At 38.7% G+C, this 17410-nt stretch overlaps 1 protein-coding gene and 1 non-coding gene across 2 annotated transcripts; one reads left to right on the forward strand and one right to left on the reverse strand.

Annotated features, from left to right (window-relative positions):
• Positions 1-1702: 1702 nt before the first annotated feature.
• Positions 1703-1808, reverse strand: LOC122044676. Its single transcript, XR_006129698.1, has one exon. It is a non-coding gene; the product is annotated as a small nucleolar RNA R71 (small nucleolar RNA).
• A 1090-nt stretch (positions 1809-2898) lies between these two features.
• On the forward strand, positions 2899-3862 carry LOC122043781. Its single transcript, XM_042604362.1, has 3 exons — positions 2899-3351; positions 3442-3552; positions 3749-3862. The coding sequence occupies exons 1-3, from the start codon at positions 2899-2901 to the stop codon at positions 3860-3862; spliced, it is 678 nt and encodes a 225-aa protein (XP_042460296.1).
• The last annotated feature ends 13548 nt before the right edge of the window (positions 3863-17410 follow it).

A 17410-nucleotide genomic window follows, 5' to 3' on the forward strand; every position in this document is an offset into this window, starting at 1 on the left:
GGGCAAGACCGTGCCATATCAGCACGGCCATGCCGCCGCAGCCGTGCCCTAGCCTATAAAAGGGTTTTAACCCTTCTTCTCAAGGGGAAAGCACGGAGAAGCGAGCCGTCAGTAGGAGAATCACTTTGGTGCCATTCCACGTCATCCAGGACATCGGTCCAGCGATCTTTCATCACTACAACAACTCCAAAAGCAAAGGATTGGATTCGAAGATCACTCGTCGTTATTGGATAAGCATGCTTCTCCTTTCTTTCTTCGTGTTTGAGAATTGTATGTTTAAATACATTATTTCTTCGGATTTTTCTCCGGCATCTATGGAATAGAGTCCTTGTTCTAGGATGAGGAAGTAATTGTGGATTGGTTTTGATGTAAAACTCATATTTGTGCTTTATTTCATTGGATGATTTCACTTGCTTTGTTTCGACTACTTGATCTCTGTATCGTGTTAATTGATTGTGTAGGAATTGCCAACCTCATAGGGGAAATAGCTTAGATTGTACACCCAAGGGGCCCTAGTGACAGGGGTAACCCGTTCACGGACATCTAGGATACTTCCTTGAAAGGAGAGGCAACTTCTCGACGAGGAAGTAAGAAACCAAACTTAGCTCCTTATTTCTATCCTTAATAACACCAATTAGAGTTGCGTTCTTGTGATCTACCAAGGTGCCCTAGTGACAGGGGTTAACCGTAACAGGATTTCATAGGGATCTTCTTTATTTGGTACTTAAGGATAGTTGCTTTAGCTTCCGGCGAATGCATGCTGATGGACAATGAGTATAGGATATTATGTGATTCATCAAACCACCACAATGAAACCGAATTCCTAGAACTCTTCATAAACCCAGTTAATTACTTCCTCGTTGCTAGTTCTCGTTTCCACTCCCCAATCTATTTTCTTTACACAACTTACAACCATCGATAGTTTAGCTAATTTTAAGTGAATCATTGCTAGTGCTTATAACTAGTCCTCGTGGGATCGATAATCTTTATTACTGACGACGAATCTGTGCACTTACGGTTTGTAATAAGTTTTTGGCGCCGTTGCCGGGGACTGCGTCTATAACATTAGATAAGATCATATCGGATTAGACTAGGCTTTGTTTTTCTTTATTTTCTGCATTTTAATTAAAATGTAAAAAAATTTATTTAACTCTTTTCCTTACTGTATTTCATTTTATTTTATTTGCTTAATATTCCATATCTTGTTATTGCATGTGAAGAGCTAACCTTTCAGGACAACTTCTACCGTTCGATCCAGAGATCGATAGGGCTTTCTTGAGAAGAAGAAACTTACAGAAAGTATTTCAAGCTACACAAGAATCTTCAGAGATGGATGACAAACTGTTGAAGGATTACGCAACACCTTATGCACGAGGGGTTCAGTCTAGCATCACTCAACCTCCAATTAAAGCTAACAATTTTGAAATCAAGCCTGCAGTAATTCACATGGTCCAACAGAATTAATTCAGAGGAGGACCGCACGATGATCCAAATCATCACTTAGAGCTTTTCTACGAGATCTGTGGCACTATGAAAGTGAACGGGGTCCCTCCAGAATCAGTTAGATTACTTCTTTTTGGATTCTCCCTGAAAGACAGAGCCAAGCACTGGCTGAATTCTCTTCTAGCAAACAGCATAATATCTTGGGAGCAATGTGAGCAAAAATTTCTGGACAAATTTTACCCGTTAAGCAAAACTGCCCACATGAGAAATTTGATCACAAGCTTCAAGCAGATAGACTTAGAATCATTATTTGAAGCCTGGGACAGATTCAAAAGTATGCTGAGACAGTGCCCCCATCATGGCCTTGAGAAATGGTTGGTTCTACACACATTCTACAATGAAATCAACTATCACACGAAGGTATCTCTAGATTCTACAGTAGGAGCACTGATGAACAAGAGCCTTGATAAAGCTGAAGAGATCATAGAGAATGTGGCACAGAACCACCATCAGTGGGCAACTGAAAGATCTAGTGGTTCTTTCTTAGGAAATCCAATAAAGGCATCAGAAAAATACAATGTAGATGTAGTCACGCTCATGTCTGCAAAGCTGGATGCTCTGACCAAGAAGCTTGAGGCCATGGGAAATAACACATCCAATGCAATAGTATGTGTTTACGACACTTGCGGAAGTACAGATCACGCTCAAGATACTTGCCCCCTTGGGCCAATACAAGCACAGATAAATCAACTTGAGCAATGTGATGTAATAGTCAGTTACAATCAGAAGCAAAATAATTCGTACTCCAACACAAACAACCTTGGATAGAGGAACCACCCAAATTTCTCATACCGAAATAATCAGGACCAAGGACCAGCACATCAAAGCTACCAACCTGGGCAACAGAGCTACTCATCTGGACAACAAACTTATCAACAACAACAACCTTCACAACTATCCAAAATCAAAAAGATGCTTGAAGAAGCTCTCTCAGAGCAGAAAGAGATGAAAAATGAGATCAAGCAACTAACTCAAAGGTTGGAAAATTCTGAAAAACATCAAAAGATGCAAGACAGCCAGATAACCCAGATAGCCCAGTCCTTTTCAAGAGCACAGGGAACATTTCTAGGAAAGCCTGATATAAACCCGGTGGAACACTGCAACCGCATCGAGCTGAGGAGCGGACGAACTTTGGGAGATCCCTAGATCACTACGCAGAAAGGACTTGACTTAGAGGAAAATCCCTCTCCCTTCATGCTAAATCAGATCCAAAACAAAGATAGAGAGGAGATCACCAAGAAGGTGGAAGTAACTCTTCAAGCTCCCTCACAAAGTCAGACAATATCTTTCCCTTAGAAACTGATAGCGCCTCAAAAGGATGAAGAGTTCAACCAATTCCTGAAGAAGATTAAGGAAATTTACGTAGAAGTACCATTGATAGATGCACTGCACCAAATGCCGAAGTTCACAAAATTTTTAAAGGGAATTTTATCTAACAGAAGACAGAAGGGCGACTTTGAGACTGTAGCATTGACAGAGAACTGCAGCGCTCTACTTACGACAAATATTCCACCAAAACTTCAAGATCCAGGAAGTTTTTCAATACCTTGCAAAATTGATTCTGAACTCATACAGAAAGCTTTCTGCGATTTGGGAGCCAGCATTAGCCTACTTCCGTATTCGTTGTGTAAGAAGCTAGGACTCCAGAACATAAAACTAACCACTATGGCATTGCAATTAGCTGACCATTCATGCAGATATCCAATGGAAATAGTGGAAGACATGCTAGTAGAAGTAGACGGATGCATCGTTCCCACAGATTTCATTGTCTTGGATATGGAGGAGGATCCAAAGATACCCATCATCCTTGGGAAACCATTTCTTGCCACTGCTGGAGCTCTCATTGATGTGAAGAGTCATAAGTTATCCTTGGAGATTGGCAAAGAAAGGTTAGAATTTGATTTATTTGATTCTTCTAACTGCATCTCCTCTTCTCAGGGAAACTCTAGCAAGACAAACATACACAGAGCTGAGGAATACAGTTTCCAGGAGAGGTCCTCTCCAGCAAGCAATAAGAAGTACATTTGTCCTGCACGAGCAAAACTTAAGGTGCAGACTGGAGCATCGACCCTAGGAGGAGAGCCGTGCTTCCATGGGTTTAGACCACACTGACTGAAACGGGGTCGAGCTAAAGACCTAAAACAAACGCTTATTGGGAGGCAACCCAAGGGTTTTTCATTTTGATTCATTATTTCATTTAGTTAAGTTGAGCATTATTTCTTTATTTTTGGGTATTTGTTTTCAGGATGTGTATAGACTCCACGAGCTGGCCGTGAGCATTTCATGGGCGTGGAGGCATCGGAGGAGCCCAAATGACGAAAGGCGAGTCACCATGAGCTTAAAGGACTCGGCCGTGTGATCTCACACGACCATGTGAAGCCAACAGGGGGACAAAGGACATTGGTCGTGCAACCTTGCATGGTCATGTGGCTTGTGCAAAGAAGAGAAGTGCACGGGCCGTGCCAATCAGCACGACCGTGCGAGATCACCAGTGAAGAAAGAGACAATGGTCATGCCAATTGGCACGATCGTACGAACAATGCAGAGAGGAAGAGAGCATGGGTCGTGCCATCCGGCACGAACATGCAACTTTGGTCGAGGGGAGAAGAGAGGAGGTCGTGCCAATTGGCACGGTTGTGTGGAATCTCAACTCACCAGGCCGTGTCTATAAGACACGGTCGTGTGCCGCCAACTCCTCTAAAAAGGGAACCCTAACTCTCATCTCCTTCTCTCCCAAAAGCTTTCTCCTCACCACCACACCTCATCAAACCTCAATCCCCACCTTTGAAGCTCATCTTTGCTTAGATCTACCTCTAGATCTAATACTTCTTCAGGCCACAACTCCGAAAAGAGAGAAGCAACGCCCCTATTTTGCTTCTTTCTCCTCCTCGTCCCTCCACAAAATCCATCCCCACTTACATCTTGCACATCATGTCGCAAATCTTGAAGAGACTTCGTCGAGGAAGTAGTGGATCTGGTGAAGAAAATGAGCCGAGGGGCGACAAAGGCAAGGGGAAGGGTTCTTCTTCGTCTTCTTCTTCTTCTTCTTCTTCTTCTTCTTCTTCTTCAAAAGGCAAGGAAAAAAGGGTGGCACGCGACGAATGTAACGAAAACAAGTTCAATATTATTTTTAGACATCATGAGCATAAAGCTAGATTTGATACCCTTGTCGCTAGGAAAATTATATACACTAGATATATGGATCCCTCTACTTTAGATATGCTAGGAATTAGGGATGACGTAGATTGAATGATTGGTTCATTAGACTGGGAGAACATTATGTACACCCATTCATCGACTTACCCCCGCCTAGTCCTTGAATTTTTGAGTTCAATTGATGTTAAATTTTCATCTGAGGATGACTACGTAGGAGTCATAACTTTTAGATTAATGAATAAAGAAGTTCGGTGGACATTTAGCGATTTTAATAATTGTTTTGGTTTACCTACTGGTGGTGCCCGTAAATTTGATGATTAGATGAAATGGAATGAATTTTGGATGTCAATAACCGGATTAGAGACTCATTACGAACCTTCTAGAGCTAAGGCATCCCGCATGCAAAACCCGACCTTTAGATACCTTCATCGAGTGATGAGCAAAATGATCTTTGGTCGAGGAGAGAGTGATGGGGTGGTTAGAAAGGTAGAGCTCTATTCTCTTTAGGCGATGTTGAATAGAGTGGATTTTGATTCTGGATTTCATTTCCTACAAAATTTGTTGAGGGCAGCTAAAGCATCTTCGGGGATGATAGTGTTTGGTGGATTGATCACCGAAATAGCACTCGATCTGGGTTGTGAGCTTGATGGATTAGAAGTCATTCATGGTAATGACAAGATCGACATCGATTCTTATCTTTCAATGAAAATAATTTGTAGGGACAAGAATGGGTTCGCCTTCCCTAGAAACACTGGTTTTCCATTACCCCTTCCTTGTCCCGAGCGCACTTCAGTTCGTAACCCCGCGAACTGGGTGATTACTGACTTAATCCTCGAGAATGTTCCCTCCTTTGTAGAGGACACTGAGTACCATCAAGAGCCCTCGTCATCAGGATTTCCACAACCTTCCGGATATCCAGAACCTCCTAGGCACTCTTTTGCCTATGGTACGAGTGTTAGAATGTATACTAAAAGTCTAACTTTTTGTAAACATTTATTTAAAAATAAGAATCACATTGGTCAAATGTCTACGTTTATATGCTAAATGTAGTTGTTCATTTGATTGAAGATAACATGGTGTGTGGTGTCACACACAGAAGATTATGTTATCAGTTCCTTATAAATTATAAATAGTTGCTCACGACTAAGATGGAAAGGAACAAACCATTGGAATAGTCGTAGTGTAATTTGGTATTAGTTTATCTTGACTATAAAATTACACTAGTACACTCTGAGTATATTGAGTAGGACCACTTGAGGTAGTTTCTTTTTATATTGACTATATAAATGAACAAGACCTCTGTTATTATGGAAGTGTGTGCTCTTAATCATGATATAATAACAAGCACGTATATTTAATATTTATTTCTTTAATTTATCAAAGGGTGAGATTTAGTTCGTTAAATCAATAGGTCTGATAAGTTGGAAAATGATATTATTTATATGGTATGTTGTTGATTATAGAAGGAAACTATGTCCTAGTGATCTAGGTTGATGATATCCCCAAGAGGAGCTCATAAGGATTGTCATGTAAACCCTATAGGTGGACTTAGTTTGACATGATAATAAGGTTGAGTGGGACTACTCTTGGAGCTAGATATTAATTGAGTTGTTAGTAACTCATTTAATTAATAGACATTTGATATCTTAAACACAGGGAGACTAACACACTCATGATAATAAGGAACCCATATAGTAATATGTGATTGGTGCGGTAGTTCAATAATAACTCTTTAGTGGTATGAGTTATTATTGATGAACTTAAGTTGGATGTTTGGGGCGAACACGGGAAGCTTAAGTTCATCAGGAGAGCAAAACCAATTCCTCTTCTCGGTCCCTGTTATAGCCTCTTATTTATAAAGTTTTATATCCACCTAAGGCCCAACATCTTACCCATCTAATGTGGCCAGCCAAGCTATGCTTGGAGCCAAGCTAGGGCCGGCCAAATTGAATCAAGGTGGGATCCAAGATGTGGCCGGCCTAGCTTGAAGCCCAAGCTTAGGTGGTCGGCCACATTAAAATGAAAGGGATATTTTATTTTAAAATCTTTTTTTATGTGGGAGCCATGATTTTAAAAGAGAGTTTTAAAATTAAATCTTTCCTTTTATAGTTTCTACAAGGGATTAAGAGAAAGGTTTGATATCTTTCCTTATTTGTAGTTAATAGGAAAATTTTAATTTTGGAGAAAACTTTCCTTAATTGTAATCATCCACATGTTTTAAAAGAGAGATTTTAATTTATAAAAGTTTCCTTTTATAACCAACCATGAAGGAATTTTAAAATAGAAAATTTTTATTTTAAAAAATTCTGGAAATAAATAAGGAAGTTTTAATTTTGTGTTTAAAATTTTCCTTATTTGGAGCTTTCGATATTGTTCTTCTATTGAGGTCTTCGTAGTTAAACCTAGGTTACTTAAGAAGTTAAATATCCGATTTCTTTGAAAGGTTTTAACTAGGCAATGGTAGATGCTCCCATACCCAAGAAAGCCATGTGCCTCGCCACGTTTGTCTTGGAAGCCAATCATTGAAATAGATATTTGATAACTTCTATAATATGGTTTAATTTAAGAATAACACATTGGTTAAATTTGGAGTAAGAATGTTAAGCATCATTCCCAATCCAAATTTAACTTCTGAAGGACAACTTGGATTAATTATGTTAAGTTCTGTTTGTAATCCAAGTCGAACTTCAGCAGAGCACAAGGGTAGCTAGGAAAGTTCTATGCTTGTATAAAATTTTTGTACAGACGAACTAGAGTGGTCTCCAGGTATATCAACTAACAACGGAACCCTCTAGATTTGTTTTTTTTGACTTCCGTGCCTCCCTAGAATCCCTTCATGAGATGCAAAATACCCAACAATAATTGTTGGAGGGTCTCTTTAAGTTATCTGATGACCAGTTTAGGGAGGTACAAGATCATTTTCGGATTACTAGAGATTTCCATAGTCAAGTGTGTTAGAATGTATACTAGAAGCCTAGCTTTTTGTAAACATCTATTTTGAAATAAAAGAATCACATTGGTCAAATGTTACATTTATTTGTTAAATGTAGTTGTTTAATTAATTTATATTGTAAATAACATGGTGTGTGATGTCACACACAGAAGATCATGTTATCAGTTCATTATAAATTATAAACAGTTGCTCACGACTAAGATGGAAAGGAATAAACCGTTGGAATAGCCGTAGTGTAATTAGGTATTAGTTTATCTTGACTAATAAATTATACTAGTACACTCTAAATGTATTGAGTAGGACCATTTAAGGTAACTTCTTTTTATACTGACTTAATAAAAGAACGAGACCTTAGTTATTATGGAAGTGTGTGCTCTTAATCCTGATATAATAACAAGCACATATATTTAGTATTTATTTCTTTGATTTATCAAAGGATGAGATTTAGCTTAATAAATCAATAGACCCAATAAGTTGGGAAATGATATTACTTATAGTGTGTGTTGTTGATTATAGAAGGAAACTGTGTCCTAGTAATCAAGGTTGATAATGTCCCCAAGAGGAGCTCATAAGGATTGTCATGTTAAACCCTGCAGGTGGACTTAGTCCGACATGACGATAAGGTTGAGTGGTACTACTTTTGGACTAAGACATTAATTAAAATGAGTTGTTAGTAACTCAATTAATTAGTGGACATTCGACATCTTAAACACAGGGAGACTAACACACTCATAATAAGAAAGAGCCCAAAACGTAATTTGGGATTGGTGTGGTAGTTCAATAATAATTCTTTAGTGTTATGAATTATTATTGATGAAATTAAGTTGGGTGTTCGGGGCGAACACGGGAAGCTTAATTTTATCGGGAGACCAAAACCAATTCCTCCTCTCGGTCTCTATCGTAGCCTCTTGTATATAGAGAATTATACCAACCTATACCCACCTTCTTATGTAAAATTTGGCAATTAAATAATAAGGGTTATTGGAGTAATAACCTTATAGGATTTTTCAGGAATTTTTAGAAATTTTCTGAAAATTTTCGGAGCCCGTTTGACGTATTTTAAGGGGATAAATTTATAGGCTACATGAAAGCATGTTTAGAGATCCCTAAAATGGGAGTTGATTGAGCAATACACTTAGGTTTTAATTTCCCTAAACCTAAGTTCAAAATTATATAAACCTAATACTATTACCGTGCCCTAGCCCTAGCCTCCTTCTCTCGATTCCTCCCCCTCCTCTCTTGCGTCGCCGCCAACCGCCTCGGTCCGACACCGATCACCAACCACCCGTGCGCCGAACCACTCCTCTTCGGTCTCTGCAAAGAGCCGCCGACCTCGACGCTGAGATCCACGATCGACCACCTCTTCTCCTTCTTCCCTCTCCATTTTTGTGCGGCCGTGGAGCACCACCTGATCAAGAGGCAAGCCTCATCGGCCAGCATCCGATGCCGTCCAATAGACCTCCAGCCAGCTAAGAGCCGCCCTAACGCTGATGAGAGGTGAAAAGGGTTTACCCTTAACGCCGACGAGAGGTGAAAAGGGGTTTACCCTTCTCTGCATCGTTACTGCCCAATAGCGCCGACCCTCTTTCGGCTGCGGACACCGAGCACCCATTGCCAGCTGAGCCCTAGATCAGTCCTACTCGCGTCGTCGCCACCGTGAGTTGGTCGTCGGTGTTGTCGTGCAGAGGTTTCTTCCTCTTCCTCTCCATTTTTCCCATGTCGCTCTGTGCCCTAATTTCTAATTCCGCCCTTGTGCAGTTCTTTGACACAGATCGCGTCATCGCACTGTGAGCTGTCTACACAGCTCTGTCAACCACCAGTTATTCTTCTATTCTTAAGCCCTCTTGGTCCCATGAGAAGCTTTCGGCCAGAATCTCCAAGGAGAATTGGTCCGATAAGATTTAGCAAGTGTTACCAATCCGACCGGAAGTGATGGATTAATTGAGGGTAAGATCTCTGGTATAAAAGGTTATTGATCGGTAAATTTGGTTTAATTTCATACATGGAGTGTTTGTTGTTGTATGGTTAGAGTGGCCTAATCCTATATTGTTAGTTTATGTCTTTCTTGGATTAAAGTGAAACATGTGAAGGAAGAGTTTGAATCAATTTAACTTGATTAGTAGTTGATACCAGGATTATGATCCTTAGTTGTGCCTCGTGTCTTGTATTTGTAGGATTCGAGTTGGACGTAAACTTTTGGACCTATTGGAGACGGTTGACACGATCCACAGTTAAAGGCGGGTACTTCTTGCTTTGTTTCTTTTAGTACTTTAACCTTGGTGCATGAACTATTGTTGATAAAAAAAAATTATTTTTACCTTGACTCCACTCTTATTTTCCTGCGCTTGATACTTCCACGCGATCTTTGAGAAATTCGTTTCCATATCTATACAGTCTCTTGTTGTCCATGATCAGTAGCAGATACTAGATACCATGGTTGTATGCTTTGATTGTTGTTTATTTATGTATTATATTGAATATGCTGGCTTCATGTAGCATACCTAATTTTCTGCTTATATTTGTATGATGACTATTGCATTTGGCGCATCATGTCATGACATGCATGTCAACGACCAATTCTCCCTTGCAATCGAGAGAGTCGTTGACCAGGGCCGCATCCTCGGCCACTCGAGAGAGTGGTAGCTGGAGTTGATGCCGCTTGTCCTGTCGTGTCGCACTCGACCACTCATGGAGAGTAGTAGCTGGAGTTACGAGCAGAAGGGACCCTCGTCGCAGATGTAGCTAGTTAGCTACTATGCAACTGTCCCCTCGACCACTCGTGAGAGTGGTAGCTGGAGTGGTGTACAGTCTGTCACTGACCCGACCTCTCGACCATACAGGGGTCATGGTGCAGAGAGGTGGGCAGGAGTGACCATCCGTGCATACGCTGTTTGTTATTATACTTGCTTTGGCTGCTGCTGTTTATATCTGCTGATTGCTTACTTATGCTGCTGTTGCTTTCTTATGGTGATATGCTCACATAGGTTGAGATATATACCTGAGGTATGTGTTTAGATACTGGTTTTCTTATTAGTAATATACCTTACATGTTACCTTGTAGTTATGAGCAGTACTGTAGCAGATTAGTATCATTTTTGACCTTCTATACCTAGCCTAGGATATGGTTTCAGGTATGAGCATTTATTTTGATTTTGTTTTAGTATATGCTATTTCCTTTATGAGACTGTATACTCTTGGCTCACTTGCTAGTTGTATGTTATGTTCATGCACTATCTTTCTTTACCCGCTGAGTTCCAATACTCACCACCCCACAAAATGGTTTTCTTTCGCCAGGTAGCAGTAGACGATTCATGGATGCTTAGAGAGATGCCAGCTGCCAGTCCTACGTCATACTCGAGGATAGTTTTCTTTTTGGTTTTGTTATCGTTCGGGTGGTATGTTGATTTTGTGTATTTTGCTTTTCAATAAGTCGATATGAGTTTTGGAGTCAAGTCTGGTAATTGCATGTATTTTTGTTAGTGTCGTTGTTGGTCTTACGTTCGTATTATTTTGTGTTTTCCGCTGCGTTTACTTTCAGCCATGTGGGCTGTTATTATATATTGCGTGGTTGTGTGTTTTTCATTTCTGTCCAGCCGAGTGGGTTGTATCTTTTAAACTGCGTGGTTGTGTGCTTATATCCCGCTGTGTGGGTTGTGGATTATGTTTATATGTTGAGTATGTATGCATTTATTGCTTCAGATTGTCACCGGTACAGGGGAGATGCTGCCGAATTTTTGTCTGGCAGGGACTCCTCTAGGGGTGTGACATCTTACCAACTCTTTGGTGGCCGGCCAAGCTAGCTTGGATCCCAAGCTAGGGCCAACCAAGACCCAAAAATTGAGCCAAGTAAGGGGCCGGCCAATGCTTGGAGTCCAAGCATGTGTGGCCGGCCCTAAGGAAATTAAAAGGATTTTTATTTTAAAAATTTTCTTATGTGGATTCCTTGGTTTTTAAAAGAGAGTTTAAAATTTGAATCTTTCCTTTAATAAGATTCTACAAAAGATTAAGAAAAGATTTGATATCTTTCCTTATTTGTAGATTGAAAGGAAGATTTTAATTTTGATAAAACTTTCCGTCTTTGTAACCATGTTCATGATTTAAAAACAGAGTTTTAAAATTAAATATTTCATTTTATAAGTTTCTACAAAAGATTAAGAAAAGATTTGATATCTTTCCTTATTTGTAGATTGAAAGGAGATTTTAATTTTAGAGAAAACTTTCCTTTTTGGAAATCATCCACATATTTAAAAGAAAGATTTTAATTTATAAAATTTCATTTTATAACCAACCATGAAGGGAAAAATTAATAGAGAAATTTTTATTAAAAATTTCTCTAAACAAATTAGGAAGTTTTAATTCTTGTGATTGAAACTTTCCTTTTTTTGGAGATATGAGGTGACCGACCATGTTGAGATAAGAAAAGGAAATTGGTTTTAATTGATTGAATTTTCCTTTTCATGACAAAGAAATTAAGGAAGATTTTATTTAAATTTTCCTTATTTGCCAAGACCAAGGAATATAAAAGAGGGGGTAGGGGTGCCTTCATGAGACAATAACTCTATTCTATTCTCCTCCTCTCTTCCTTGGTGTGGTCGACCCTTCTAGTTCTTCCTTCTCCTTTTTCTTTCTTCTCTTTTGGCCGAACCTCTTCATCCTTTGGAGCTTGGAAGGTGGCTGGATCTTTCTTGGAGAAGGAGGAAAAGGAGGCTTTGTTTCTAGCATCCCTTGGAGCTTGGTGGTGGTGGCCGAACCTCTACATCTCTTGGAGACTTGGTGGTGGCCGAAACTAGCTTGGAGAAGAAGGACCTTGGGTGGTTCTCATCTCGGTAGATCGTTGCCCGCACAACATCTGAGATAAGAAGAGGAATACGGTAGAAGATCAAGAGGTCGTTGTATGCAAAGAAAGGTATAACTAGTAATTATTTTCCGTATCATGCTAGTTTTTCTTTGTATGAATTCCAAACACAAGAGACATATAATTCTAGATTTTCGGATTAGATATTCGAAGTTGTGTTTTTTTTTGTTTTGATTTTCGAATTTGTGATTCGATTGTTCCTTTTGGTTAAACCTAGAGTTATATAAGGAAATTAAATATTAGATTTCTTTAAAAGGCATTGTCTAGGCGGTGGTGGATGATCCCATACCCAAGAAGGTCTAGTGCCTCGCCATGTAGTCCTGGAAGCTAATTTTAGAAATTAATATTTAATTGAATTTATAACATAGGTGGATTTAGATTAATAATGTTAATCATCGTTTGCGATCCAAGTTTAAACCATTAAGAACAGATAAGTTAAATTTGGAATTAATAATGTTAAGTTCCATTTGCGATTCCGAATTTAATTTCTAAAGAACACAATAGGTTGTTAGGAAAGGTTCGACACTTGTACAAAATTTTTGTACAGTGGAACTGGTATGATCTTCCTAGGACCAACCAACAAAGTGTTAGGATTTGTACAGGACTATGTGTTAGAGTGTATACTAAAAGCCTAGCTTTTTGTAAACATTTATTTTGAAATAAAGAATCACATTGGTCAAATATTTACATTTATAGGCTAAATGTAATTGTTCATTTAATTTATATTGTAGATAACATGATATGTGGTGTCACACACAGAAGATCATGTTATTAGTTCCTTATAAATTATAAAAAGTTGCTCACGACTAAGATAAAAAGGAACAAACCATTGAAATAGTCATAGTGTAATTTGGTATTAGTTTATCTTAATTATAAAATTACACTAGTATACTTTGAGTGTATTGAGTAGGACCATTTGAGATAGTTTCTTTTTATACTGCCTATATAAAAGAACAAAGACCTCTGTTATTATGGAAGTGTGTGCTCCTAATCATGATATAATAACAAGCACATATACTTAATATTTATTTCTTTAATTTATCAAAGGGTGAGATTTAGTTCATTAAATCAAGAGGCCCGATAAGTTGGGAAATAATATTATTTATATAGTGTGTTGTTGATTATAGAATGAAACTGTGTCCTATTAATCTCGGTTGATAATGTCCCCAAGGGGAGCTCATAAGGATTGTCATGTAAACTCTGCAGGTGGACTTAGTCCGACATGACAATAAGGTTGAGTGGTACTACTCTTGGAATTAGATATTAATTAAGTGAGTTGTCAGTAACTCATTTAATTAGTGGGCATTCGATATCTTAAACACAGGGAGACTAACACACTCATGATAAGAAGGAGCCCATATAGTAATATGGGATTGGTGCGGTAGTTCAATAATAATTCTTTAGTGGTATGAATTATTATTGATGAAATTAAGTTGGGTGTTCGGACCGAACACGGGAAGCTTAATTTCATCGGGAGACCAAAGCCAATTCCTTCTCTCGGTCCCTGACGTAGCTTCTTATTTATAAAGTCTTATACCCACTAAAACCCAACTTCTTAGCCATCCTTAGGTGGCCGGCCAAGCCAAGCTTGGAGCTCAAGCTTGGACCGGCCAAGCCAAAGGATGGAGCCAAGTTATGGTGGCCAGCCAAGCTTGGAGCCCAAGCTTAGGTGGCCGACCACAATAATTAAAAGAGATTTTAATTTTTAAAATCTTTCCTTATGTGGAAGCCATGATTTTAAAAGAGAGTTTTAAAATTAAATCTTTCCTTTTATAGTTTCTACAAGGGATTAAGAGAAAGGTTTGATATCTTTCCTTATTTATAGTTAAAAGGAAGATTTTAATTTTGGAGAAAACTTTCCTTAATTGTAAATCATCCATATGTTTAAAAGATAGATTTTAATTTATAAAAGTTTCCTTTTATAACCAACCATGAAGGGATTTTAAAATAGAAATTTTTATTTTAAAATTTTCGGAAACAAATAAGGAAGTTTTAATTTTGTGTTTAAAACTTTCCTTGTTTGGAGCTCTATGAGGTGGCCGGCCATTGGAAGATTAAAAGGAAATTTTAATTAAATTTTCCTTTTTATTCATTGGCAAGGAAAATAAGGAAGTTTTAATTATAATTAAATTTCCTTATTTGTCAAGACCAAGGATTATAAAAGAGAGGGAGGGGGTTGCCCCATGATAACACATCTTCTATTCTTCTCTCTTTTCTTCCTTGGTGGCTGGCCCTTGTCCCTTCCTCTTCTCCTCTTTCTTTTCTTTGGTGGTAGGCGACATCAACCCTAGAGGAATCCTTGGTGGCCGGTTCATGCTTGGAGAAGAAGGAGAGAAAGGAAGCGTTGTTTTCTAGCATCCCTTGGAGCTTGGTTGGTGGCTGAAGTTCTTCATCTCTAGGACATTGTTGTGGCCGAAACTTGGAAGGAAGGAGGCTTTGGTGGAGTCTCATCTCGGTAGATCGTCGCCCACACGACGTCCGAGATAAGAAGAGGAATACGAAAGAAGATCGTGAGGTCTATAAGCTATAAAAGGTATAACTAGTTATTAGTTTTCCGCATCATAACTAGTTCATCCTTTTATATAGATCTTGAAATACCAAACACAAAAGGCTATAGATTCTAGTTTATCGTTTTTGTTATCGATTTTTTGTTTTGATTTCATGTTTTGATATTGTGCTTCTATTGAGGTCTTCGTAGTTAAACCTAGGTTACTTGAGAAGTTAAATATCCGATTTCTTTATAAGGCTTTGACTAGGCAGTGGTGGATGCTCCCATACCCAAGAAGGCCATGTGCCTCATCACGTTTGTCCTGGAAGCCGATCATTGAAATAGATATTTGATAACTTCTGTAATATGATTTAATTTGACAAGAACACATCGGTTAAATTTAGAGTAAGAATGTTAAGTATCGTTCCCAATCCAAATTTAACTTCTGAAGGACAACTTGGATTACTAATGTTAAGTTCTATTTGCAATCCAAGTTGAACTTCAGTAGAGCACAAGGGTAGTTAGGAAAGTTCCATGCTTGTACAAAATTTTTGTACAGGGAAATAGAATGGTCTCCAGGTATAGCAACCAACAATTGGTATCAGAGCTAGGGTTAGCCTCTGTGTGTTTGATTTCCAGTTTAATTATGCACATGTCATACATAATTTAGGTAATATAATAGTAGGATGTGTAAATAGATTAACTCTGTGGTTGTAGACTCCAACTATTATGGCTTAATGTGATTTATGTGTGATTGGACCCTCGGACATGTTGAGGGTATTTTATATGTGTGCATGATTGTATTATAAAATACAGCAGGAGCTGTATTAGATTTAGGATTTTTATTTTGTTCGATCTAGACTTTATGTACATTCCTTTGTGGAATATAGAATCGATAAATGTAAAATTCTATTTTTGTCACGGATCGTATCCTTGCGAGGTGTGGTGCTATTTGAGAACCAGAGGCACAGCGGACAAGGAAGCTCGATGGACACGGTGACATAAGCCCTAGGGCTGGCGGCTAGAGTTGACGACTGCTAGGGCTGGCGGCACACGGAGGACAGTGATGGAAAAAGGCCATAATAGTTGGAAAATTAATTTTTCATATTTATTGCTTTTATTTACTGTGATGTGTGGGATGTGTGCTTGCATGTTAAAATTTCTCACTTTAAATAACTAAGTGGGAGAGGAATTTTTAGATAAATTCCACGGTCTCCATTACTGGTTTGTAAGTGATGCAAACAAACTTGCGTGTTGGCTCTGAGTACCTTCCTCCACAACGGATGAGTTTGTTTGCGGGTCACTAGATCAAACTTTCTTTTATGGATGATTATAGGAAATTATTTAGGAGCATGTGTTCTTCTCCAACTGAAGGGGCACAATCAGACTAAGTATCAAGTAATGGTATACACTTAGGCACATTTAATAGTATCCTTCCCAATAAAGTCACTGCTATTATTTGTGTGATCAAAGGAAAACCAACTATTAATTTTATTTGTCATAAAGTTAGGATGACAAGATAATAAAATTAATGGGTAAAACCTCCTCTTACAAATGTTTGAATTTGTATACGTCCACACTAACGTGGCATGCAAAATTCACGGTGTTTTGAGGTGTTGGTAAATTTAAATAATATTATTTGAGGAATTAATATTATTCTAAATTTAAAGTCTTGACCAAAGTTCATTTTGTGATTCTTAGAATTTCAAATGGCCTTCAACCCACTTGCTGTTATTCTCAAGGAGAATAAATTTACTGGTCCCAACTATATAGATTGGAAACGAAACCTGGACATTGTCCTAACTGTTGAAGGCCATAAGTTTGTATTGTTAGAGGTCTGCCCAAATGTGCCTAATGGCGATTCTAGTGAAGAGGAGATTAAGTATCATATGAAATGGGTCAAGGCAGACGAGATGGCGCGGTGTTATATTTTGACATCTATGTCAAATGTGCTGCAACATCAGCATCAGGCCATGGTCGCAACCTATGATATGATGCACAATCTCAAGGAACTCTTTGGACACCAGAGTCGGGCTGCTAGGCAAGAGGCTATGAGAAATTTGATGACAGCTACCATGACTGAGGGGACACCCGTAAGGGATCATATCCTCAAGATGATGGCTTACTTGAACGAGATACAAATCCTTGGAGCTGAAATCGATGGGGAAACCCAGGTCGATATTATTCTCCAGACGTTGGCCAAAAGTTTTGAGCAGTTTCTCTTGAACTACAATATGAATAAGAGGACTTATTCATTAGCGGAACTGCTGACAGAACTTCAAGCAGCAGAAGGGATATTTCGTCACAATTCTTAAATTCACTTTACTGAAAATGTTTCTACTTCTAAATCGAAAGGCTAGAAGAAGAAGAAATAGGCTGGCTCAGCAAAGAAAGTGAATAGATCTCTAGGTACTAGACCAAAAGCTGGAGTGAAGAAGCTGAAGGGCAAGTGCTT

The sequence above is a fragment of the Zingiber officinale genome, chromosome 2A (genome assembly GCF_018446385.1).
Source record: "Zingiber officinale cultivar Zhangliang chromosome 2A, Zo_v1.1, whole genome shotgun sequence".
NCBI classification, from domain to species: domain Eukaryota; kingdom Viridiplantae; phylum Streptophyta; class Magnoliopsida; order Zingiberales; family Zingiberaceae; genus Zingiber; species Zingiber officinale.

What these genes read in the sequence shown, in the direction of transcription:
- LOC122043781 (XM_042604362.1), top strand. Translation starts at nt 2,899, where the DNA reads ATGCCGAAGTTCACAAAATTTTTAAAGGGAATTTTATCTAACAGAAGA. An exon ending in CTGCTGGAGCTCTCATTGAT is followed by an intron (nt 3,352 to 3,441) that starts GTGAAGAGTCAT and finishes TCCTCTTCTCAG; the next exon opens with GGAAACTCTAGCAAGACAAA. An exon ending in CTGCACGAGCAAAACTTAAG is followed by an intron (nt 3,553 to 3,748) that starts GTGCAGACTGGA and finishes ATTTGTTTTCAG; the next exon opens with GATGTGTATAGACTCCACGA.